The sequence below is a fragment of the Ambystoma mexicanum genome, chromosome 1p (genome assembly GCF_040938575.1).
Source record: "Ambystoma mexicanum isolate Mex_15411 chromosome 1p, UKY_AmexF1_1, whole genome shotgun sequence".
NCBI lineage: Eukaryota > Metazoa > Chordata > Amphibia > Caudata > Ambystomatidae > Ambystoma > Ambystoma mexicanum.
This window is the reverse complement of record NC_090921.1, coordinates 536,567,220-536,592,998: the sequence shown is the minus strand read 5'-3', so window position 1 is coordinate 536,592,998 and position 25,779 is coordinate 536,567,220. Positions and strand designations below refer to the sequence as shown.

General features: G+C 47.9%; 1 protein-coding gene across 7 annotated transcripts in view; it reads left to right on the top strand.

Annotated features, from left to right (window-relative positions):
- NFIC (nuclear factor I C) overlaps positions 1-25,779 on the top strand; it is an 829,310-nt gene that overhangs the window by 403,431 nt on the left and 400,100 nt on the right. For all 7 annotated transcript variants that reach the window (XM_069649459.1, XM_069649463.1, XM_069649458.1 and 4 more), the window contains exon 2: positions 19,402-19,933. In XM_069649459.1, the coding sequence (XP_069505560.1) occupies positions 19,402-19,933 (532 nt within the window). The remainder of the gene's footprint in view (positions 1-19,401; positions 19,934-25,779) is intronic.

Here is a 25,779-nt window from a genome sequence, read left to right as displayed (position 1 = left end):
TTGAACTCCTCTATTTAGGATTCAATATTTACAACTCCCTTTCTCGTAACTCAATTATTCAAGCACTGAAAGCCAGGATAAAGCCACTGCCAGCCCACCTCAAACGCGTAGACGGGAGCCTGCGTAAATCTTCTTTGCTTCCAACAATCAAATCATACCGTTCAAAAAGGTTCCCGACCTTAGTCTATGGCCTAGACATCAATCACCCTGTTTGATATGGGTGTATTTCTTAATTCCTTCAAAGAAACCATTTGGGAAAAATCTTGGGACTAGCACAATCAGTACCCAATTGCGCGATACGACATAAAATGGCTTTGATATTGTTAGAAACAAACATTATATGTAAACACTGTCTGTGTTTGAAAGAAATGCTCAATACCCCGATCTGTTCCACCACTAGGTGACTTTGCCAGGACGCAACAAAACCTCCCGCTGGAGCTTGATTCAAATTAATGCGAACGAATTAACCTTCCTACTTTGGTCAAAAGAAAACTTTGCACGACAGACTGGAGACTCACTGTAAATCAGTGAAGCTCCTACTCTCTATAATTGGAGTATTCCAAATTCTTTAGGGAATTAAATAATATATCCAAGTATTTAACTGTGTTCCCCTGTACTATAGCAAGAAAGATTTACATGAGAATTAAACTAAATCAAGTTCCGAGCTTGGAGTGTGTATGGGTCCAAGATTGGATATGGCGAAAGAGGAGAGAACATGTAGACTTTACACATCAGACGTAGTCTAGGAAACAATTAAGCATCTTGTTTTGTTCTGTCCCCGTACCACAGCCATAAAACAGGCTTGTTTTGGTAGGTTTTCAGATTTTAACTTCATACATGCAGGAGAGCGCTTATGGATTAGATGTGTGCAAGCTGATAACATATCTCTGTCACTTGCATTAATTGGATTTTAAAAAGTATTATATGACATTTTACATATTTGTGTTGAGAAGAGAATGCATCATAATGAGCTACGACATGTTGAGATGCATCCTGTTTTCTTGGCCATGATTATATGTGTATTAATGATCGCTCTGAAGGAAAAGGGTTTTAAAGGTGTTGTATGCTTGTTTTTTAATCACTATAATTGTTGTATTTTGTAATAATTGAAATGTATAGATTTGTGTAAGGTTTTAATTTAAACCAATTCCAAATAAATACATAAATAATATATATTTTAACTGTAAAAATGATATCTTTTTGTAATCCATACTTCTTTGCAAATTAAAAGATGCAGTTGTATCTTAAAGTTCCTCTTCAGATTGGTAAGAATTAATATTGAAGCTCTTTTTGTGAGCCTGCGCTACTGATCCATACATTTCTGGGCATTTGTGTGGGATGAGGTGGGGTCAGAGGGCAACATTTGGTGTCTGTTTCATATTTTATGTTAGGAGTACTAGCCTGTTTTATGAACTAAAAGTAGCTGATGCAATGCTTCTCTGTAGCGCTCACTGCACTGATAGGAAGTGCTTTGCACCCGTTGGTTTGACTCCCAGAATGAGGCAGGCCATGGTGGAAGACTACCTCGGGAAGGCCTTCTTTCATGGAGCTTGTGATGGGGCATTGTGGGTCTGTGTTGTGGCCCACTGTTTTGGTCCAAGGATTGCGTTTTAGGGAGGACTGGTATAGATTGCTTTGCAGCCATTGGTTTGACTCCCAGAATTAGGCAGGCCATGGAAGAAGACCAACTTGGAAAGGCCATTATTGAAAGGTGCTTGTGATGGAGCATCGTGGGTCTGTGTTCTGCCCACTGTTTTGGTCCAGTGATTGCGTTTTAGGGAGGACTGGTATAGATTGCTTTGCAGCCATTGGTTTGACTCCCAGAATTAGGCAGGCCATGGAAGAAGGCCAACTTGGAAAGGCCATTATTGAAAGGTGCTTGTGATGGAGCATCGTGGGTCTGTGTTGCGGCCCACTGTTTTGGTCCAGTGATTGCGTTTTAGGGAGGACTGGTATAGATTGCTTTGCACCCATTGGTTTGACTCCCAGAATCAGGCAGGCCATGGAGACACCCATTGGTTTGACTCCCAGAATTAGGCAGGCCATGGAGGAAGACCAGCTTGGAAAGGCCTTCTCGAAGGGAGCTTGTGATGGAGCATCTTGGATCTGTGTTCTGCCCACTGTTTTGGTCCAGTGATTGCGTTTTAGGGAGGACTGGTATAGATTGCTTTGCACCCATTGGTTTGACTCCCAGAATTAGGCAGGCCATGGAAGAAGACCAACTTGGAAAGGCCATTATTGAAAGGTGCTTGTGATGGAGCATCGTGGGTCTGTGTTGTGGCCCACTGTTTTGGTCCAGTGATTGCGTTTTAGGGAGGACTGGTATAGATTGCTTTGCACCCATTGGTTTGACTCCCAGAATCAGGCAGGCCATGGAGGCACCCATTGGTTTGACTCCCAGAATCAGGCAGGCCGTGGAGGTAGATGAGCTCGGCATGGCCTTCTCGAAAGGAGCTTGTGATGGAGCTTCGTGGGTCTGTGTTGTTCGTCCACTGTTTTGGTCCAAGGATTGCTTTTTAGCGAGGACTGGTATAAATTGCTTTGCACCCACTGGTTTGACTCCAAGAACCAGGCAGGCCATGGAGGAAGACCAACCAGACATGGCCTTCATACATGGAATACCTGTTGCGTGGCGCTATTTTCTAGTGCTTGGATGTTAGAAGCCTGAAGGGAAAGTGTTTCTTCGATTGACTTGCTGTAGCAGGAACGCCCCAGACGAAGAGTATCTAGGTTCGTCCACTGCATGCAGTCCTTGCATTTTAGGGAGACTGGCATAGAAGCCTGAAGACCTCTGTCGTGGGCTGCTCTGGAGGTCTTGAGCCCCTTGGGGTTACCTGTCGGAAAGGAGGGGCCGCAGAGTTAGCCGGGCTAGTGGAGAGATTGCTTCGGGTCGGCGCGGCCTCTGTTGCTTTCAGCCAGGGCTCCCGTCTCTCTTCTCCTCCGACCCCGCTCCGCTGATTGGAGACACATGGCCTGCTCTTGCCCAGCTGCTATGAATTAGCGCCCTTTTTGCTGCCGGTCCATGCTTGGTGTGTTTGTTGGAACGGTTCTGCGGCGATGGCGGAGGAGGAGAGAGGGTGGGGGAGCGGGCAGCCGAGTGAATGAAGAACTTGTCCTTCACCTCCGATGACCGCATAGCTCCAGATGGCTTCAGGGCGGGGCAGTCCGGTTCCCATTTTGCAGCAGGCTGGGCCGCAGTGCATCCTGGGATGTCTGCTCGGAGACGTGTGTGCGCAGCAAGTGGCAGGTGTCTGTGAGTTCCACTTTATGAGACCTTCTGGACGTGGCCTCCTAGGCGCCCTGTCCTTGCCTCCTCGCTTTGCTGGCTGGCTTCCATTTCTCATTTTCTGGAAGCGATACCCGGCGCGAGCAGATGCATGCACCCCCAAGAGCGTCCCCTTGGTATAGCGTCCCTGAATATTCTACGAGATTTTACAGGAACCCGCCTCCTGGAGCGGGATCCCTGAAAAGCCGCCAGAAATTGCCGAATATACAACTTCCAGGAATCAGCTCAAAGCACACCTGTTGCTCAAATACCCCAATATAGCGCACCTACTAGGCGCTTGGTTGCGCCAGTGGCCTTCAGTTCTACATAATATCATAGCTATGGTTAACCGCAGCCCCCACTGTATATCCTGATATGGCATTCTTCCCTGGAGCTCTTCTGGGGCAATAGTGCTGATTATGTTCAATCACAGGGGTCGCATGATATGATATGATAAGATTGGTTATTTATAACACGCTTAATGCCCAGAGGTTTCTAAGTGCGGACCCTGAGATCGAACCTGTGTTGCTCCCTGTCGTCTCGCTTCCAAGGCGAGCACGTTGCTGCTGTGCTATCCTCCCGTGATGTAGGCATAGCTCCACCAATGCACCTCAGTCGGGAGTGTCCGGGAGCACGCCTTGCCATTCCAACATGGCACTACCCACATGACTCTTCTAAGGCAACCCACTCCTCATCAGACGGCAGCGCCCCCTCCGGCTCGCCAGCTCAGGGGCATGACACCCTGACTATGCACCTCAATCGTGACATCATGCTCTTCTAGGCCTGTGCACCGCACGCAGGTAATTGTCATGCTGCTGCAACCCTGGCACACCCCATGAAGCTCTGCCAAGGTACCTCCGTCCTAATCAGCCGGATCCGTGTCTAATCGGCAAACCCGTGTGCAGCTCTGCCAAAGTACATCGATCTTGTCTTGCGTTTGTCCCTCGCGCAGGGACGTGGCCACCGTGTAGACCGCTCTGCCAGTGCACCTCAGTCATGACTGGCAGCACAACCTGCTGTCCTCTGAAACTAGAATCGTCTCCGGTTCTCAAGTCCCCATCCTCTTATCGCCGGGGGTTACTTATGGACCCCTGGAAGTGCTGAGGCACTCTGGGTAAATCACTGCATGCTCTTGGCTCTTCGACTGCCCTTTAAAAAAAAAACGACCAGTCTCTTGCCACGTACATAGCAGGTGTTATCATCAACTACTGCATGGGTCTCTATGTGACATCTTCTGAAGGATAAAGGGCCGGGCCGGACCTGCGCTCTGCTCAACGCCTATAGATCACGGCCGCAGGTGCTTAACACGTTGCATAATATGGCACGCCTGGTGGCGTAGACAAGGGAGGTTCACAGAGAGTATTTGTTCCTAGAGACACATGTCTTGGTGTGATAAACATGGTCTAGGTGCCCTTGTATGTTTTTTTTTATTATTATTTATTTATTCAGTGAAAAAATACAACATGCATGAAAGAAACACGAACAATATATTGCCCTTGTATGTTTTCAACTCATGACCAGCCATCCCAGCACTTCATTTTCCCCTAATTACTTTAGCGGGATCATATATAGGGCCTAGCAGTGTAAGGAGGGTCCGGCTCCGTGATCACTTTTGTCACAGGGATGCTGGGCGCGTGTAACCTTGACAACCTACCTCTGGGCCCAGGATCTCATTGGACCTGCCGTGGAGCAGTGCTCATAGAGAGGGGTGAAGTGAGGAGTTGGGTTGGTGAGTCCAATGCCCTTGGATAGTGTCTAGTGCCCTCCTCCGTTCACTGCCAGCCTATTCTCCAGTCCAAATGGCCCCTGTCGCCCAGGCAGTTACAACAGCTGACGTGAAGCCCCTCTGCGGTCACGTCATCGGCATCGGCATGCATTATCCCCACCCCACACTTTCCTCTTCTCTTACTGCCATTTCACTATTTACCTCCTCTTTTCTTTCTCTATAGCGCTCTGATGTAGCTTCAAGGCACTGTGAGGCGCCCTCAAAGCAATGTACTTACTACAGCCTGGCACTGCTTCCTTTTCCTGTCCCACTAACGCTTTTGCTTTATTTTTCTTTAAAATCAAATGTTATTGTCATTTTTGTAACACATCAAATCACCATTATTTCGTTACACTTTCGACAAGAAAACAATTGGTTCATCTCAGTGTTCAAGATGTCTTCTCCCCTCTCCCTCGCCCCTCCCCCATGCATTGACCATAACCAAAATAGAACAAATAGAATGAAACACAACCTCCTTCACTGTCGCATCTGCCTTGCACCTCCGTAAACCCCCACTGGTTTCCTCGCCACTCAACGCCCATGCTTTTATTTTTAATCACACCCTCTTTTCCAAATAGCACTTGGAAGTGTCCTCTGCACTTTATTAGCTAGGTAAGCAGTCAAAGTGACAAAATATAGAAATATTCTAGCAGCACGGACTGAACCCATCGTGCTATTTTACCGCCATGTTCACAATGTATGACACCTGTCAGTGGACAGAGGGCATGGCCACAAACTGCTTATGGGTCCCGTAGGGACCGCTTCCAAGATCATGTGTACATACATGTGTCTGCCACCCTTCGGCAGGCAGACAGGAGAACCATACAGTGTAGCTCAGCCCAGGAGCAGCAGCTACTAGCAGTAAGCACATTTGGAAAGTACAGCTGTGACTTTAAGACCTAAGTGCAGATGGGGGCACTGCGCGAGGGGGCTGGCAAGAGTGGCCTCAGAGGTGGTTCTGGGACTTTAAGGCTTCTCGCTGGGCGCGGCTCCAACCTGCAGAGCACGCCAAATGAAAAACATTTTCCCAACCGCTCCGACACCAGCACGGCACCAGCCAGCGCGCTTTACTGATGCAATTCCCAATTATTTGTAATGTGAACCATATTTAATGCCGCGCGGAAGACTGAAATGTCAGGGAGGTCTGGCGGCGAGGCACGCTATTGGGTTTCTGGAGACTCGCGGCTTGAAAAAGAAGCCATTTTCAAGTCGATCCCAGAAAAATAACATGATTTCCCTTTTTCCTCCTCTCCTCTCTTCGTCTTTTGATCTTTTTTTTTTTAGATGTATTTTCCAGCCGGCTTCCCGTGCGGCACACACTCACCGGATTCGGTGGCGCTGGGTATTTTTGGGTCGGCACATCTGGCTTTGATCGGCCACGAATTATTCAGTCAGCTTGCCAAGGGAAGCTCAGTAGGCTGCTGCACCAGCTGTAGCGGCTTTGCCTGCCGCAATCTCAGAAGGGTCGAATAGCCGTCCGTTTTACCGTCCTGTCTTAATTGTTTGTCTCACTGCGTTTTTGTGGCGCCCTGATGCCTGCGGGCTGTCGGCGCGGTATAAACAAATAAATAAAATAAATAAATAAAAATAAGGCGAGCGCGATTGATCTGTGGCCGTAGTGAACCACCTATAAATAAGCAGACGCGCTTGACATTTGCCAATTCGTCATCCGTGGACCTGCGTGCAGTTTTCTGCACCGCTCCGCCCCGATGGCCACCGCGCAATATGAACGGCGGTGCAGCAGGAAGGACACGGATGCGATTCATGACGGGTAACTGTCACGAGATGGCGGCGTGAAAGCTGAAGGTTTTTCTAGCACTTCATCTTTTCAAAAGCAGATCAGATGGCGGTCCTGCGTCCTCCGCTATCGGGTGGACTTGGCAATTTTCAGAAGGGCGCGGATCCGAATCCGTCAGGCCCTGCCTTGTGTCGCCATCCCAGTTAGACGGAGAGGCAGAGAATAGATTATGCCATTGTTATATGCTGCCCCCCAGCCAAACACCTGGGCCTCCTTCAGTTGCTGCACAAGGCAGCCATCTTGTTGGCCTCTATTTGTAGAAGACATATAGGATATGTCCTCTTCCAGTGACGTCACTTCCCAATGTGTGAGTGAGCCCCCCCCCCCCCACTTTGGACTCAAGCCCTGGAAAATGCTTCCCATGGATGTGGTCTTAGAACATGGGGGACATGGGAAAGAGACCCTTGTCGCCAGGATTTTGGCACCAATAACTCGATCCAATCCAGTCTGCGAAGGAACCCATTGAGCAGCAGTGCCGAAAGGCGATTCACTCCGCGGCGTGTGCGTATTGAATGCTTGCTCGCACTCGCTGCGGTGTCTTCCCCAGTGGTCGAATTGGGCGGGAGTGGTTGGGAGCGGTGCTCCTCTACTTCTTTTTTGAAAGTTTTACTGTTCCTATACTTTTATTTTTAAAATTAACCGTTCCGGAATAGTTTAGTTTTAAAATAAAAGTGTAGGAAGAAGTTGAAACCTGCTTTTACAGTGCACTGCACTGAACATTCCCTTAAAAAGCAGGTGTGTTTGGGAGTTTGGATTGCTAGTGCGATGGGGTTTGTGGGGAGCGGGCGCAGGCAAGCGTGGAACATAGTTCCACTACTTCTTTACATACATTTCGCCCACTGGTCTTCCCAAGCTTGAGTTCCCCCATGGCAGAGGTAAAGTTTGCCTGTCGTTAATCTAAGAGGCGGACAGCACTCCACAGCTGGCAGTCTATTATCTCTGGCAGGTGGGGGCTATGAAGGTCCATGGAACGGGGATTGGGTTGTTGCATTTCAGTTTTCATTCTTCCATGATAACATGTGAAAACACGGATGTTAGTTATGATAACATATCCCAAAAGATTGAATGACAAAATCACGGATCCCACTTGCCCACATTTCATATTCGGTCTTTTGGGATTTTGGCCGTTTGTCCCCCACACTGCCTATAGTGTAGGCGGGGGACACTGCTGCAACCCCTGCAGCCAATAATACTGAACTGGAGGTGCTGCGGACACCCATGGAACCCCCGCACCCTTGTTCGGTATAATGGTCTTAGATCTTATGTACTATGCCGAATGTGCTGTAAATGTGCGTTCGGCATTTTAGAGACAATCTTTTCGCCCAAACCCTGAAAACACCTCCTGAAAAACACTGCCCTGAAAAAACCTTCTAAATATATTTCTTACAACAGAAAAACACGGTGGAAGAAACCAGGAGGTGTACAGGAGTAAATGCCCACACCTCCTCCATAAGGACAATGTTGACTTTAAAGGTTCAGAGATAGATAACAAGGGAAACAATGGCAGGAGAGAAACACGCCTCAACGTCCCAAGCCATTAGAAAAAAACACATTCAACCCAGATTTTCCTTACAAAATAACCAAACATTAAAGGCGTTATTCACGAAAACTTTTCTTTAAAAAAACTCACAACTGACTATTGCTGATCACCTGCTCACATCGCGGGCAATTTTACCAAATGCTTGGAACTAATGGCAGCAGGTGCTCTGCTCAGATTTACCCCATGCCGTTGGCCAAAACCAGCTTACCGAAGGTCTACAACCCTCCGATCTTCTGGCACCCATTGCATTGTTCCACAGGTTTACAGGTCAGGCCCTCACAGGTTCCATTCTTCCCATGCCTGGGACACACAATAGGTGTGGGCCTACATGCTGCTGAGTGTGGTGGCATTTCAGGAGGTCTCCCCACCCCCAGCATGCACTACCAATCTTGCCACCTTTTTTTAGGCCCACCTAGAAAGTTTGTGTTGGCTCCCGCATTCCACCAGAGCACGTGTGACCATATGGAGAATGGCTCTCCTTGAAATTCTTGTCTGAAATAGACCTTACGAATTATGCTGAACTTTTAAAGTTTTCTAGAGATTTGGGAGTGGCTTGGGTCTTATGTAGGAAAACAAGTTCTCTCCCATAGATTTTCTGGACGTCTATGTAGGACAATATATCTCAGCTAATGGTGTTACCTATACGTGCCTTTGACGTGGCAGAGAGGTGAGGTAAGGAAACCACTCTGTCTGGAGGCAAGATCTAAAACTGGCCCCTGGCAATGTGGCCTCCCGGAAAGGCAGCTCTCACAGGAAAAAAAAGCTTGTGCAGAAAAAGTCTCCAGGAATCTTGAGCAGAATATCCAGGTCTGGGCAGCTGGATGTCGACAGGAGCTGGTGACGCCAAATGGACGGAGGACCATGGAAGAGAGTAGAAAACCCCAGCTGAAGAAGGAAGCAGAAACATCCAGGTAGAAGTGGGCGAAACTGGGGGGAAGGAAGAGGCCAATAAAACTAGAGCAGGAGAAAGGGATCACAGGAAAAACTGGCACGTCTGCTTGAGGGGGAGCCGAAGCGTTGGAAAGGACAAGTGTCTTCTGAACGTAAAAGGAATAGAGAGTCTGAACACTATGCATAATATCACTGGCACTGATGTCGGATGTACAAATCTGGCGGCCATGTTTGAAGGGGCCACAGAGTCACTACTGCTGATACAACCGCCAGCATGTACCGGAAGATGTAACACCAAAGCTTGTGTGGCTGAAAGAACAATGCATGGAATCTATAAAATATGTTTTATTTATTTGCATTTTTAAAGGGCACAACTGCCCTCGGGCATCGCAGCGCTGTTACAGAAAGCTCACTTGACATAGGTACAATATTGAGGATACAGAACAAGATTGATTACAGACATTGCTCGTGTTCCAAGGTTACAGGGGAACAGTGGGACAGGTGCATGTTTACTTGAACAAAGTTGTTTTCAGTACCTTTCTAAAGGCCATGAGGGAGGTTTCCGATCTCTGTTAGGTGGCAGTGTGTTCCAAGATTTTGGTGCAAGTGCTTCGAAACTCGACCCGCCGGCTTTGGTTCTGTTGAATGTAGGAATTGAGAGTTGGTGTGTGTACATGTCCCGTTTAGGTCTGGGTGTCTGCACTTGGTGTATTCGTTCTGATAGATAGATGGGGGCAGATTGGGCTAGGCATCTATCGGTGATAGTGAGAGTCTTGAACAGGATGCACTCTTTGACCGGGAGCCAGTGGGCTTTTTGTCTTGTTCACAACTGTGAGCTATTCCTGCAAATAAAGTCACTCAAGTTGGGGTTAGCGACCCGAGAGTCCCAAAGGAAGGGAGTTTTGCTAGCTAATAAAGACCCACACCCAAAGGCGTTAAGATTAGTAGCCTCTTATTGGCCACACTGGGTGCTCGGGGTGCAAACATGTTTCCCACAGTGGAAAATCTTCTTCAACATGGCGGTCAAGTGAAAAAGAAAGGGCGCTGCTTTGAAATGAAGAGACCTCCTCCTGTTTCTATTGTGGAAGCACCATAGCAGAGAAAAGAGCCGCACAGGCAAGGGGCTGAACAAGGTTGGGCTGAAACAGGCAATCTGGGAAATTAAAATAACAATAGCGACGGGAAGTGCACGAAGCTAGCCGGGCTGCTCAGAACTGTGGCACAATACTTGCCATTATTGCCCACGGTCTGAGCAACCTGATTGGTCAGGACTCCGCCCCCAGCTACGAATGCTTTCATAGCTCAGAGTAAGCATTGGCCTCACTCATTTGAGCAGGGCAATCATGCTTCTATTGCCTGATTATCTGAAGGCTTCTGGAAGGGATTGTGTGGGATTGGTCTGCCCTTGAAGCCAATCCTCCTATTAATGGCTAGTACACGTGTATATTAATAGCTTCCCATTGCCTTGTCGGGGAGAGGTCCTTTTGGGGCCTGGCTTTTTCTGTTTATTAGAATTTTTAATCTGTGACCTAAATCTTTCCCCCTGCGGGTGGCGCGGTGTACGTATGCTGGCCCGAGAAAGGCAGAGCTGTCAGAAATCCACATTCTAAGCTCCAACACGAGCGAGAAAAGAACCGGTTTCAGTGCGGCGTCCAGCGGGTTGGGTCGCACACATGAGATCCCAGGCACTATTCTGAGTCTCCGGGAAGCACACAGTTGGTCTGGTTTGGGGAGTTGGACAATCACCTATAATCGGCCTGATCGCCTTTTTTTGTTTGCTCCATATAAACCCTAAGTGCCCGGTTCCCCAAGCATTACTCGAACTGTTCAATGCCACCACGTGGCCAATTACTGCTCTCAAAGTTGACCAAGAACTGTTCAACGTAGCCCTTTGACCAAAAAACATCTCCACTCACAGCCCTTTGCTAGCCACAGGTGGACCCGATCCCCCTGATGCTATCATCACCTGCTTATTTAATACTTTATAAGACTTGGGGCTCAAGTGGAGGGTACACACGGGTGGACGGAGTCCCCCACCTTTTTCAGAGGGAACCTTGATATGCTAATGTCTGGTGTGCGGCATTCAATTGGTATCTTCATGAGTCCCCCCACTTTTTATTTTAGGACTTGATCCAGTAGGTACCCTTCCTTTTTTAGCACAGTCTTGTTTTTTCCCTGTAGTTTTGGGTTCGTAAACAACCCTGTTTTTGTGAGCGGTAAATGTGGCGCAGGCAAAGGGTCTGAACCTTTTGCACCGAGGGTGTGGTGCGCTCTACAAGCCATCATAGAAATGGGCTGTGGTTACCCAGTAAAATATGCAAGATGCAAGTTTGCAGAGCGCATATGGTATTAGCACGTTTCCCTGCCAGCCCACACACCTAAAATCTATTGATTAGTGTTGCACAGGTACACAACACTGTACAGCATATTATCTGACGCACTTCACGCTTTTCACCATCCAATCAGCGGGCGCGTCCGATGTCCACGGACCTCACGTTGTCCTCAGGGCCAATCGGAGGCCTGTCCGCTGACCGCACAATGAAACAAGTGTACTGATTATCCCTAGTAAGGGTGCAACCAATTATGTAGTTGTCCTGACAGCCTTGCAAATGTCTGTCTTGGCTTGTTTAAGCTGTGTATAAAGTTGCACTGCCCTCTTAGACAAAGACAATTTCCTGGAGAAAAGGGTTTGCATTTGAGCTAATTTGCTTTTGTGGCTCAGAACCAGAGGTCAACTTCCAGCAATGGCTACTAGGTGGCGTTGTGGAATGTGGGACTTGGCTGAAATGGACTTTCCGATTTCTTTTTTTTATTTTAATTTTTTTTTAATATATATTACAGGGTCTGCGGTAGAGACCCTTTAGTTATGGTTAAGTTGCTCATTGCATAGGATGAACAGTTTTTGGGTGGCTTATATCTTTTACGCCATACGACGAATCCTCACGAAACTTTGCAAAACAAGTATACAGCCAAGTCTAAAATATTTTGCAACGTTATGTGCAATTTCGTCATGGGGGGAATTTAAAGGAGAGTCCCAAACCTTTTTAATCAGGGTACACATGAATGGAAACACATTTGCTCACAGCTACAGCCCAGACTGCTGGACAGATTTGCACCAATCTTGCGCAAGGAGTGACGACCTGGTCCCGAAAGCATGCTTTTGCAAATTTGGTGTTAATCCATACAGAAGATTTTTTTTAAATAACCTAAAAGCATTAAAAAAAATTGTGATATCTCCGTCTGGTCCACAGACTCATTTCTTGGTTACACGTCCATGGACGCCTCTGGACCAATCAGAGAGCCACACAATATTCGCGTGCATTGGTGATGTCATCTTTGATGCCCTGGGTGTTAGTGTGAGTAGTTTATGGCGGTGGCCTGAGTTACACTTGCGCAGTTTACCGTAACTGACAAATTTCTTCGTTTTTTCAATTTTACCTTGCAACCATAACGTCCCTTTAACCAATTGTTTTCAATTAATTTCATAGGTTTTCATTATAACAACTTAACCTTAACATTCCTTTACGAAAGTTTCTTCACTGAATATACATATGAAGTGCCAAACTATATAGACATATATATCATATGTCATATGACAGAGGCATTTGTATCCCTTTGAGAAAGGGCTAGGGAACAGGGTGGTCTTTCTTCAGGCTCTGAGTAAATTGCACACCTGTGACCTCTGTCCCTAGTGCCTGACTATGTGTGCTCCTTAATTTCCACTATCACACAACTGATTCCCCTTCTGGCCCCCTCACCAGGGGCGTTGCTAGGGCGGGGCTAAGGGGGCTGTAGCCCCTGATCATTTGGTTGTAGCCCCGGATAGAATCTCAGGAGCTACAGCCAAAACACTAGCTAGCCCCCAGTCCCAACAGTTCCGACATCAGCTTAGCCCCGGGTCTTTTCCAGACCTAGCAACTCCCCTGCCCCTCACCCTCTCTTTCCTTTCTTTTCTGTGATATATACGTGAAGAGCAATTAGAAATGTCTGTAATATATTTCAGATGTACTATGAAATATATATAAATGAACAAATCACGTTTTTTAAAAATCAGTGTTACCACATATACAAAAAATAACGTCTATAGATGTTGGGAAGGGCAGCACAAAGGTGCAAAGACTTGGTCCAATCATAAGAAAATATAAAGCCTACAAACACTGCCCCAACCCTCAGTCCAAAGGTTTCATAAACTAAGCGCAAGAGCAAGCAAAATCCAACAGACTACAAATGTAACCTTAACTCACACGACACAGCTGCTTCACAAGACTCAATTTCACCATCTCATGAATGTGAGCTACCTAATATTTAGAGTGAGTGTTGTGACATCGTTGTGTAGTTTAAGGTAAGGTATTTGGTGAAATTGTAACGCTGTGAGATTTTTCCTTTTTATAGGTAGTAACCTTAACTATTTTGAAAAGTGTTTTTCTACTGGTTCCTCCCTTTTAAAGTGTTTTTACTATTTTATTCCTCGCGTAAGCTGTGTTTTTTAGTCTTGGGGCCTCATCAGGAATTGGGTGGAGCGGGAAAATGTGGTGGCAACGAAATTACTGCTGCATTCACTGCTCCACCCAATCCCGAGTATGGCTCGTTCCCATGACGCATTCACCTGCAGCTCTGCGCTTGAGATATATGTGCCAGCGGTATGGGCATTTTTGGTGCTATTACCGCTGGCGGTATTTGTGCCGGAGATATTTACGCCACCCATCCCGCAACTCGAGATCCGGTGCAAATTGCATTGGACCGAGTTGTGGTTACGCCAATTACGTTGGGCGGTATCCCGGCCCAATTAGCGCCGGGATACCGCCCAACTCATGATGAGGCCCATATTCTTTTAATTCGTTGATCGTCCGTAGAATTCTGGAGGTATTGTGGGTGCATATGTTTCTTCCCTACGGTTCTTGCTGCTGACGGTGTTTGTTAGTGCGGGCATACCTGATCCACATAGGTGCATACATGCATGTGTTTGGCTTTTGTTCTGCTTCATCTGCAAAATGTCTTCATATGTCTATGGTAATGTTTGTCAATTCATTCTCCTCTTTGGTGTCTCTGCAGACCTACTGCATATGTTTACAGAACATTGAAATCATATTTTCTTGGAAAGTGAATATTTCTTGGCTGGGTGGTCCGATGTTTGATGTCTTTTGTGGGGTGTACCTTGACTGCACAGTAAGGTCTTTGTGTTTACCAAAAACCTCAACGATCAAAGTGGTCAGTTTGAAGATAAGCGTCCCAAAATTGTGTTTTTTGATTTTTTATGGAAAACCCAAGTCAGAAAACATTTTTTTCCGCATCTTTTTTTCTATGAGTGGTCAGATGGGGCCAGGTCATTTGCTTGTCCATTTTTGTCAACTTTCTTTACCGCGATCAAATGTTTCAGCTAAAAACGTTGTTTCCGTCTTTCGAGGTAAGATGCCATTTGACCTTTTCTATAGTGCCGCTACCACAGCCGTGTAATGCATGACATATGCTCATATCACAAATATGTGTGACAGAAAAAGTAGTCGTCCATATCTCATTGCCATGCCGAGGGTTGTCAAGGCAGCAGGACCATCTGTTGCCAATCCCTTGCCGAAAGGGCACTGCCCGTCCTATTGCCCCTCCCGTTTAGCACAAGCACCCATAGGTCTGACTTTGTCCAGTGACAGGCATTCCCAGAACACAACGATGCAGAGTAGGACTGGGTGTGCTACTGCTCAAGCTTAACCTGGGGCAGCTCTACAGCTTGGAACCCCTGACACTTCAGACCTGCAGGTCTATAGACACGTTCCATGTGAAGCACAGGATTGCATCTCAGAATTCAAAGACAAAAACAGGACGCGATGTTATACAAGAAATAAATACATGTATATTAGCACATGGCACCAGGAAAGCTGCGCTCCGGTGGAGGGGGTGTCATTACGTGGACAATGTGGTGCCCCAGCCCTTAAAGGTATGAGCGGGTGGTCCTTTGCCATAGCAGTCACCTGGCACCAAGTTAGGATGCTCCTCCTTGTCCAGGCCTCTTTTCTTTCTTTAGCCGGCGCTGCATTGAGCATTGTGGCTTTTAGACCCTTTCTCAGTGCTTTAAGTGGGCCAGGGCCAGGCATGGGCTGGCTTACGGGACAATAGGCCCATGGCGAACCAAAAATGCGTGTGTGGGCCAGTTTACTTGGGTCAAAGTGGGGTACTTTTTTGACCATTATGGGCCAGTTTGATGAGTTACTTCACTATACAGCTAATAGTTTTGACCACTGTTGCTGAATAAATATGATTTAAAATGTAAAATTTGCATCACATTTGATCAAACACCTCCCCCTTGGGTAGTATTCAGACAGCGTCACAAAAGGAATGAATTCCTATTTGCAACTGTGGGCCACTTGTTCGTTGGTGCCCGAGACAATTTTATGGCCCAGTCCGACCCTGGCCAGGGCCCATAACCACTGGAAGATGTATGCCCGTCCCCTGACCACAAAGAGATTCACCCCTTGAATTACAAAACAATTGGACTCTGAAACTAAACTAATCGCAGCAGAGAGCCACTAAAGGGAAACCTTTTGGTTTTTTTGAAAGCATATTCCACCTAAATATTAGTCTTTTCCAGTTTTTGTTGCTGTGCTTTAAATTGGAGAGTATGGGGGTCATTCCGACCCTGGCGGTAGGGGGTTAACGGCACCGGTAAGGATGTCGGTGCCGTTAACTCCCTACCGCCCTATTACGAGGTCCCTTAGCGGGTCCCACCAGGGCCGGCTGGTTTTACCAGCCGCCCTTAGCGGGAGCCGTTTAAGGACCATGGCGCTATTAGCGGGCCCATTATTAGCTCCTTCCCCATTCCCATTGAGCCCCATGGGGGCTCAAATGGGAATAGGGAATGGTTTTCGAAATGGGGACTTACCAGGTCCACATAGGTCGGAATGTCCCGGTAAGTCCCCATTCCAACACCGTGGACCCGGACCCGAGTTTGGAGGCAGCCATGGTGCTAATAGCACCATGGCTGCCTTCAAACTCGGAATGACCCCCTATGTGTTTCAGTTTTGCGGGGTGAAGTGTGGAGTAGAGCGGGTGAGATGGTTGTACCTCTGTTTTGGTGGAGGCATATCTTGCAGAAGGCAAAGTAACCCTTCTGGCTATCTTACCCATCTGGGAAGTTATGACCAACTAGTAGATAAGCCTGTGTACACAGGCCAAAGTGCAGGTTTACATTAGCACAGTAGGACCACTATATATCCTAAGGCAACAGCTCCCTCTAGCGGTGACAACAGGCAAAGCTACTGCATCAGACAAACATAAAATAAATTTAGAGACAAACATACATCTGGCCTTTTATTATATGGTTAGATGCGCTACAAGCATGGACCTACACCATCTGCTGCCTGTCACATTTCACTACATTTTAGTTCAGTATCTCTTTGGGAGGGCAGCCCTCATACTCTTTGTTCTAGATCTCCCACCTCTTTACCCCCGTGCTCACACATTTGCAGCGTTAAAATGTACCACCAGAAAATGCGGTCAGTCGATTGCGGCGAGATGGGCGGATATCCCAGGCATATCTCAGTAGCAGGCGCTTCAACCCTGCGCTCTCCTACAGGGACTGGAACTTGCATTGACCTGTTTTGATCGGTTGTCACTGTTTTTATTGAAATGAGTTTTATTGTAGTCGTTATTTTTACTGCTGCTTAATTCTCTTGAGCACACTTCACACGGTAAGGACCCCACCCTGCAGGCCCCCTACTGTGTTTACATAGGTCACATCTTGAGTAATGGTCCCTCAGTTACTTGCTGTTATTACACGCGCCAGACACTTCTCAGGTCGCACCTCCAAAAATACATTTTGTGGATAGTTAGGCCCCTCTCGATGTCTTATTCGACTTAAAGCACTACCTTTGCTTACCATGGAAAGGGCGGGACTGCATGTGCGCTATATAATCCTTTCAGTAGAGGGCCAGGTGGCAGCGATGGGTAGGGATCGTGCAAGGGTGCCCTATAGGTCTGGAGTGTTTTGGTTCGTGAGTAGCTTGGGTGTCATTGTGTGCAGCTTCCTCGGGTGGTGTGGAGGGGAGCATTTTTCGAATGTACCTATGGAGTAAGGAACCACCCATTGCAGACCCTACTCCGAGCCCTCACTGTGACCCTGGAGAAGGTTCAGGAGATTTCTCTACAGGCTGGGAGTTTGGAGGCAGCCATACAAGCTCGGGTCCAGGTTCCCTGAATGGGGAATTACCGGGCCATTCCGACCTAGGAGGGCTCGGTATTTCCCCATTCAGGGAACCCGGACATGGACCATCCCCATTCGATCCCCCATAGGGCTGAATGGGAATGGGGATGATGCTAACAACGAGCCCGTTAATGACGGGCCCGTTGTTAGCATGCTGGTCCCCTCGCGGGACCCGCAAAGGACATCTGGTCTGACCAGATGTCCAGAGCAGGTCCCACGAAGGAACCTCATAATGAGGCGGAATGGGTTTAACGGCGCCGGCACCTTTACTGGTGCCGTTAAACCCATTCCGCCAGGGTCGTAATGAGGCCCCATATCTCCCTGTAGGGAAAGCCATCTCCCTGGGCAGCTAGGGGTCGTGGACATCGGAATACAACTCTTCTCGTGTGTTCGATTCTGAGTGAAGGGTGTCGCTGTCACCCCACCCCACTCAGACAGCCGCAACAGCGTGAGTGTGGAATGGGTATGTGCGTGGCAGGGAAGAGTAAAACCCTGCCTCCTGTCTACGACACTCGCTAGATCTGAGACGCACGTCTTGCAGGGATCTGCAACGTTTGGCTCTACAGATGCTTTGGACTACAACTCCCATCAGCCCTAGCCAGTAAAGCCAATAGTTAAGGATCATGGGGGTCGTAGCCCTAAACCTTTAGAGTGCCCCAGGTTATGGCATGGTGTAGCCAGCACTATTTACATTACTGGAGTCTCATACCTCATTTTTTATGTTGACATATTCACTCCCTGACACTCCTGGACCTTTAGCCCGCTGCTTTCCCCACACAGTCCTCTCTCTCCCTCACTCTATATGACCCTCGTTCATGGCCAAAAGTGCATTGGTTGTGTAAGTGTGCTGTTTACCTAACAGGCTATGATGTGATGGCTGGTCTTGGGGCTCCCTTATAAACACAAAAAAGTGGTGACTGGAGATGCTTGCGCTCACACTTCTTTACCACTGTGAACCCCCAGGGAAGCATTTCATGCCATTGATTTTTAGCTTGCGTCTGCACTGGCAGAAGGGGACCAACCACATGCAAATCCATCTAGGCCCTCCGCCAAAGAGCATTCCGACCCGGGCTGCTAGCACACAAGCAACCCCAGATGTGTTTCGGCCTTATTGACCTACATCAGGGACCTGCGGCTTCAGCAACTGGGCACAGTAAGTTTGGGTAAATCAGAGAAAGGGACCAGTGGGATAGGGAATGGTTTATATCAAGCATTTATCTTTTCATAAATACCCATAAATGTAACTCATTGAATTCAAAATTAGTTTATTATCATAGAAACACATAAAATCTCAATTCTAAAAATCAACACTGCACTTTATCACAATTCAACTCACACACAACCATTCACTCCTACCATCCATTCAGAATCTTAAAACATGAACCAATCAACACACCACGTATGATTGGTACATGTTTTTAGATTCTGAATGGATGGTAGGAGTGAATGATTGTGTGTGAGTTGAATTGTGATAAAGTACAGTGTTAATTTTTAGAACTCAGATTTTATGTGTTTCTATGATAATAAACTGAATTTGAATTGAATGAGTTACATTTATTGTTATTTATGAAAAGATAAATGCTTGATATAAACTATTCCCTATCCCACTGGTCCCTTTCTCTGATTTATTATTGTTACTAGCCTGAAGGACTAAGGTTTTTTGATCAGGCACCCCTTTGTTTATAAATACAGTAAGTTTGGGGTCCATCTTTGGGGTGACCTCAGTCAGGGAGGCTTCCTTAAAAAAGCAGAAACTGGTAGCGAATCTACAGCTGCTATCTTGCCTAGGGAAGTTGTACGCGGCTTGTTGGCTTGAGTATGGACTGTGGACATTGTCAAGGACGTGCATCTGGTAGTCCTGGGCTGTAATTCTGGTAATCCATGGTATTGCTTGTTTCAAATTGCTGCGCACTCCTTGCCTCACAGGATTCTCCTTCTCTCTTCCCCACAGGACGAGTTTCATCCCTTCATCGAGGCTCTCCTCCCGCACGTGCGCGCCTTCGCCTACACGTGGTTCAACCTTCAAGCTCGGAAGCGCAAGTACTTCAAGAAGCACGAGAAGAGGATGACCAAGGACGAGGAGAGGGCCGTCAAGGATGAACTGCTCAATGAGAAACCAGAGGTCAAGCAGAAATGGGCCTCACGTCTGCTGGCCAAACTCCGCAAGGACATCAGGCCCGAGTTCCGGGAGGACTTTGTGCTGTCCATCACAGGAAAGAAGGCCTCGTGTTGTGTCCTTTCGAACCCCGACCAGAAGGGGAAGATGCGTCGCATTGACTGCTTGCGGCAGGCAGACAAGGTCTGGCGCTTGGATCTGGTCATGGTTATTCTCTTTAAAGGCATCCCCTTGGAGAGCACGGACGGGGAGCGGCTGCTGAAGGCCCAGCTATGCACTAACCCCATCCTCTGCGTCCAGCCCCATCACATCAGCGTGTCTGTGAAGGAACTCGACCTTTACTTGGCCTACTTTGTTCGTGAGCGAGGTAAGTGGTGGGTCTGTAGCCTTTTCATCTCATTCTGTATGCTGTCTTTTATTTGCTGGGTCGTTTGTCTATTATCTTTGGCCCCGCACTCTTAGCCAGCTCAGAGGCTACATGATGTATGAGTCACGCCCTGGGTCCCTCCACTATGGCCTTGCACTATTAGCCAGCTCAGAGGTTACATGATGTATGAGTCGTGCCCTGGGTCCCTCTACTATGGCCTTGCACTCTTAGCCAGCTCAGAGGTTACATGATGTATGAGTCGTGCCCTGGGTCCCTCCACTATGGCCTTGCACTATTAGCCAGCTCAGAGGTTACATGATTCATGAGTCGTGCCCTGGATCCCTCCACTATGGCCTTGCACTCTTAGCCAGCTCAGAGGTTACATGATTAAGGAGTCACGCCCTGGGTCCCTCCGCTATGGCCTTGCACTCTTAGCCAGCTCAGAGGTTACATGATGTATGAGTCACGCCCTGGGTCCCTCCGCTATGGCCTTGCCCTCTTAGCCAGCTCAGAGGTTACATGATTTATGAGTCACGCCCTGGGTCCCTCCGCTATGGCCTTGCACTCTTAGCCAGATCAGAGGTTACATGATTAAGGAGTCACGCCCTGGGTCCCTCCGCTATGGCCTTGCACTCTTAGCCAGCTCAGAGGTTACATAATTAAGGAGTCACGCCCTGGGTCCCTCCGCTATGGCCTTGCCCTCTTAGCCAGCTCAGAGGTTACATAATTAAGGAGTCACGCCCTGGGTCCCTCCGCTATGGCCTTGCACTCTTAGCCAGCTCAGAGGTTACATGATTTAGGAGTCACGCCCTGGGTCCCTCCACTATGGCCCCGCACGCTTAGCCAGATCAGAGGTTACATGATTAAGAAGTCACGCCCTGGGTCCCTCCGCTATAGCCTTGCACTCTTAGCCAGCTCAGAGGTTACATGATGTATGAGTCGTGCCCTGGGTCCCTCCGCTATGGCCTTGCACTCTTAGCCAGCTCATGTCGCTATGGCCTTGCACTCTTAGCCAGATCAGAGGTTACATGATGTATGAGTCACGCCCTGGGTCCCTCCGCTATGGCCTTGCACTCTTAGCCAGCTCAGAGGTTACATGATGTATGAGTCACGCCCTGGGTCCCTCCGCTATGGCCTTGCACTCTTAGCCAGCTCAGAGGTTACATGATGTATGAGTCACGCCCTGGGTCCCTCCGCTATGGCCTTGCACTCTTAGCCAGCTCAGAGGTTACATGATGTATGAGTCACGCCCTGGGTCCCTCCGCTATGGCCTTGCACTCTTAGCCAGCTCAGAGGTTACATGATGTATGAGTCGCGCCCTGGGTCCCTCCGCTATGGCCTTGCACTCTTAGCCAGCTCAGAGGTTACATGATGTATGAGTCGCGCCCTGGGTCCCTCCGCTATGGCCTTGCACTCTTAGCCAGCTCAGAGGTTACATGATGTATGAGTCACGCCCTGGGTCCCTCCACTATGGCCTTGCACTCTTAGCCAGCTCAGAGGTTACATGATGTATGAGTCACGCCCTGTGTCGCTCCGCTATGGCCTTGCACTATTAGCCAGCTCAGAGGCTACATGATGTATGAGTCACGCCCTGGGTCCCTCCGCTATGGCCTTGCACTATTAGCCAGCTCAGAGGCTACATGATGTATGAGTCACGCCCTGTGTCCCTCCGCTATGGCCTTGCACTATTAGCCAGCTCAGAGGTTACATGATGTATGAGTCACGCCCTGGGCCCTCCGCTATGGCCTTGCACTCTTAGCCAGCTCAGAGGTTACATGATGTATGAGTCACGCCCTGGGTCCCTCCGCTATGGCCTTGCACTCTTAGCCAGCTCAGAGGTTACATGATGTATGAGTCACGCCCTGGGTCCCTCCGCTATGGCCTTGCACTCTTAGCCAGCTCAGAGGTTACATGATGTATGAGTCACGCCCTGGGTCCCTCCGCTATGGCCTTGCACTCTTAGCCAGCTCAGAGGTTACATGATGTATGAGTCACGCCCTGGGTCCCTCCGCTATGGCCTTGCACTCTTAGCCAGCTCAGAGGTTACATGATGTATGAGTCACGCCCTGGATTCCTCCGCTATGGCTTTGCACTCTTAGCCAGCTCAGAGGTTACATGATGTATGAGTCACGCCCTGGGTCCCTCCGCTATGGCCTTGCACTATTAGCCAGCTCAGAGGTTACATGATGTATGAGTCACGCCCTGGGTCCCTCCGCTATGGCCTTGCACTATTAGCCAGCTCAGAGGTTACATGATGTATGAGTCACGCCCTGGGTCCCTCCGCTATGGCCTTGCACTATTAGCCAGCTCAGAGGTTACATGATGTATGAGCCACGCCCTGGGTCCCTCCGCTTTGGCCTTGCACTCATAGCCAGCTCAGAGGTTACATGATGTATGAGTCACGCCCTGGGTCCCTCCGCTTTGGCCTTGCACTATTAGCCAGCTCAGAGGTTACATGATGTATGAGTCACGCCCTGGATCCCTCCACTATGGCCTTGCACTCTTAGACAGCTCAGAGGTTACATGATGTATGAGTCACGCCCTGTGTCCCTCCACTATGGCCTTGCACTATTAGCCAGCTCAGAGGTTACATGATGTATGAGTCACGCCCTGTGTCCCTCCACTATGGCCTTGCACTATTAGCCAGCTCAGAGGTTACATGATTTATGAGTCACGCCCTGGGTCCCTCCACTATGGCCTTGCACTATTAGCCAGCTCAGAGGTTACATGATATCAGAATCAAGAGCTGGATAATTCCAATCCAGAATCTACATTTTTTTGAAACATTACTGCCATTTGATCCCAATTGTGTCATATATGAATAGACACCCCATAACGTAAAAATCATGCCACAGTACACACCTTTGACATAAGCCAGACACCATCCATTCTCTTGGACCCCAGACTGCACCCCTTGACCATCTCATGTTAGACTCCAGTTGTCGACCCTACAAAATTAGCCTTGGGTCCTTTCACATTGCAGTCTGTGTGGCGGCTTAGTCACCTCTTTATAATCCGAGTCCATGCGACTGCATCACCCTAATGTTGATCATGTCTCATGTGATATAATGGACGGTTAATATTTCATGATATGACCCTAAAACCACTGCACTAACAATTGACCTCAGACTCTCCCGGCCCTAGAGCCATGTCTTCTCGCTCTCCACCCTCTTGAGCATTCCGAACAATCTTTTTCCTGCACCAGGACATGTTAGACCACTCCTAGGCCATGTGGTAAACGTATACTCTGTCATTACCCCTTCACCGTGTGACCTGAGTCACCTCCTTCACTGTGCATTCTCAGGATCACACCATGACTGCGCTTCATTGGTTCTCCAGAAAATGTGACATCAAGGTAATGCCCTACCTTGTGCTGAGTTCGCCAAACCTGTCAAAATTAAATGATGTCACTGACGTTGTCCTGCATGCAAGGATATCCTGGGTCGCTTTGAGCTGAGGCAAGCTGATCTGTGCCACTATTGGTTAATGTCACCCAGTGCCGCGCGACAATTGTCTAGTGCATGGGTAAGTGGGAGGGGCCTGTTGAAATAATGTGATGTTCACAGTGACTGGCAGATTCCTTGATTAGTGGGCAGATGAGAAGTGTCTGATTGTGCCCATAATAGTACCCCTCCCCCTTATTTAATATTTGTTTTCCATCCTCAAGTTGACTCTTCCACACAGTCTGAAGCAAGGGGAACCGGTTCTTCCACAAACTGGGAAATAGGGAGCTTGTCGCACAGTTTTCAGATTGGAACGTTCTGTACATTACTACCTGTGTTGTGCCAGCGCGTGTGATCCGTGGACCTCGATCAAACGATTCAGGATTCCATTGTTATGTGTAAGAAGCAGGGGAAAGAGCACAGGCATTTCTTGGAAGCGTCGGGCGAGGTGCCTTCTTTTAGGCGGCGCTTCTGGTTCCTCCTTGCCATCTCTTGCGGAGTCAAGGGCTGCAGGGCTAGAGGTATCTCAGCCCTGCTGTGATGGGAAGGAATCTGGAAGATAGACTTTTGGGTGATTAGGGACATGCCAAGCGGTTATCTCGCATGCATAATACATTTCACCCAGAATGAACTTTTCTTTTGCAACATGCACAATGAGTATCATTGATATGTGAACATGAAAACAAGTTCCTGGTTTATATTGCAGTGCATATGTGAAGGAAGAGATGAATGTATAGAGTCAAAAGCTAGTAAGAGCAGAGATGCCATCCCCACCCTAAATTAAAAGAGAGAGCGATGCCTATGTTACTTTATTCTTTATTTTTATAGAAACATTCCAGTTGCCATCTAGTTTATGAAAAGATTGACTCTGCATTTGGGGAATGGTAGTCATTCGTTGGGAACACACACATATTCATACAATTCAGAACATTTTGGATAATGTGATTTGGAATTTGAATTCAAATTCCATTTTTTTAAAATTTTTGGATATCCCAGGATTGCCACCAATGCGTCTCATAACTGAGTCCTTGGAATGGAGAATGGTTTATTTATTTAGTGTTTTGTGGAGGATACATGTTGCCAGGCAACCACGTCTAAGTGCTTTTCCACCTTGTGGGTGGTGTCATGATATCCGGTCCTCATATGGATTAGGGAAAATTAGACTGAGGTTAGCACGGGCCTTGAATGGTAACTATGCAAGACCAATAACAGACAACGATAAACACAGGGAGGTTGGCTTGCAGGTTTTGCCAGATCGGACACAGGCACAGACTGCCAGATAGGGTGGTGGTTGCAGGCTTTAATAGACCCTAAACAGGAAGAGATTGACACAGGATTTGGGGTTGCATATTTGTTCAGACCCGAAACAGCCACAGCTGAAACAGGCACAGTTTCAGGTTTGTATAGTTCAGAAACTGACACAGATGAATGATCATGTGGCTTGTGTTGTGGGTTGTCAATGACCAGACAAAGGCAGAGTTTAGCACTGGGTTTAGGTTGCAGGGTTGTCCAGACCAGGCCCAGATTTACACAGAGCTTAGTTCTCAGGTTTACAAAAACCAGGCACAGATTAACACACAGTTTAGGCTTCAGGTTTGTACAGGCTAGACACAGTATTATTGGATTTTTGGTGATAAGTATTGTATTTAAAGCTGGTCTCCCCCTTCTCCTAAGCAAAGAAACGGGGAATGAAACCTTTGTAGCACTGCATCATCTTGTTCCGAAGTTGGGCATGTTGCCCCTGAGCTGTCAACCAGGCTTGTATGGACCAAACACAGACAGAGATTAGCACATCGCTTAAGGTGCTAGTTTGAACAGACCAGATGCACGCAGCAGTACACACAGGGCTTAGCATGTTTGTATTGAACAGGTACACATGGCTTGGGTTGTAACTCAGTTTGCAAAGACCATGCACAGATTAGCAGATGGCTTGGGTTGAAACAGAAACAGGCAGAAGGAAGCACAGGGAATACACTGCGGGTTGGTATAGAACAGGCAAGTGCGTGGTTCGGTACAGCGCCTAGGCTGCAGGTTTGCATAGGGCAGGAGCAGGCAGATGTCGGCACAGGGCTTGGACAGGTAGGAGATGTGTATGGTCTGGACACAGGTGCAGATGAGCAAAGAGCTTGATCTGCAGGCTTGCATAGACCAGGCACAGTCAGGGAATAGCACCTGGATGGGTTTCTGCATGGTATTGTTTACAGTAGTATATATTTGCATTGTTAGTTATGCTGTGAAGAGACCGCCATAGATAGATGAGAGGGAGCTGTCCCGGAATAACAAATATACAAATACATGGGACAAAAAAGGGGTAAGAAGCAAATGAAGAACGAGAAAGAAAGGAGGAGAGGGGGAAAAGAACAGCCAGTTATTTCATGGGTATGTTTATGTAAATGTGTATGT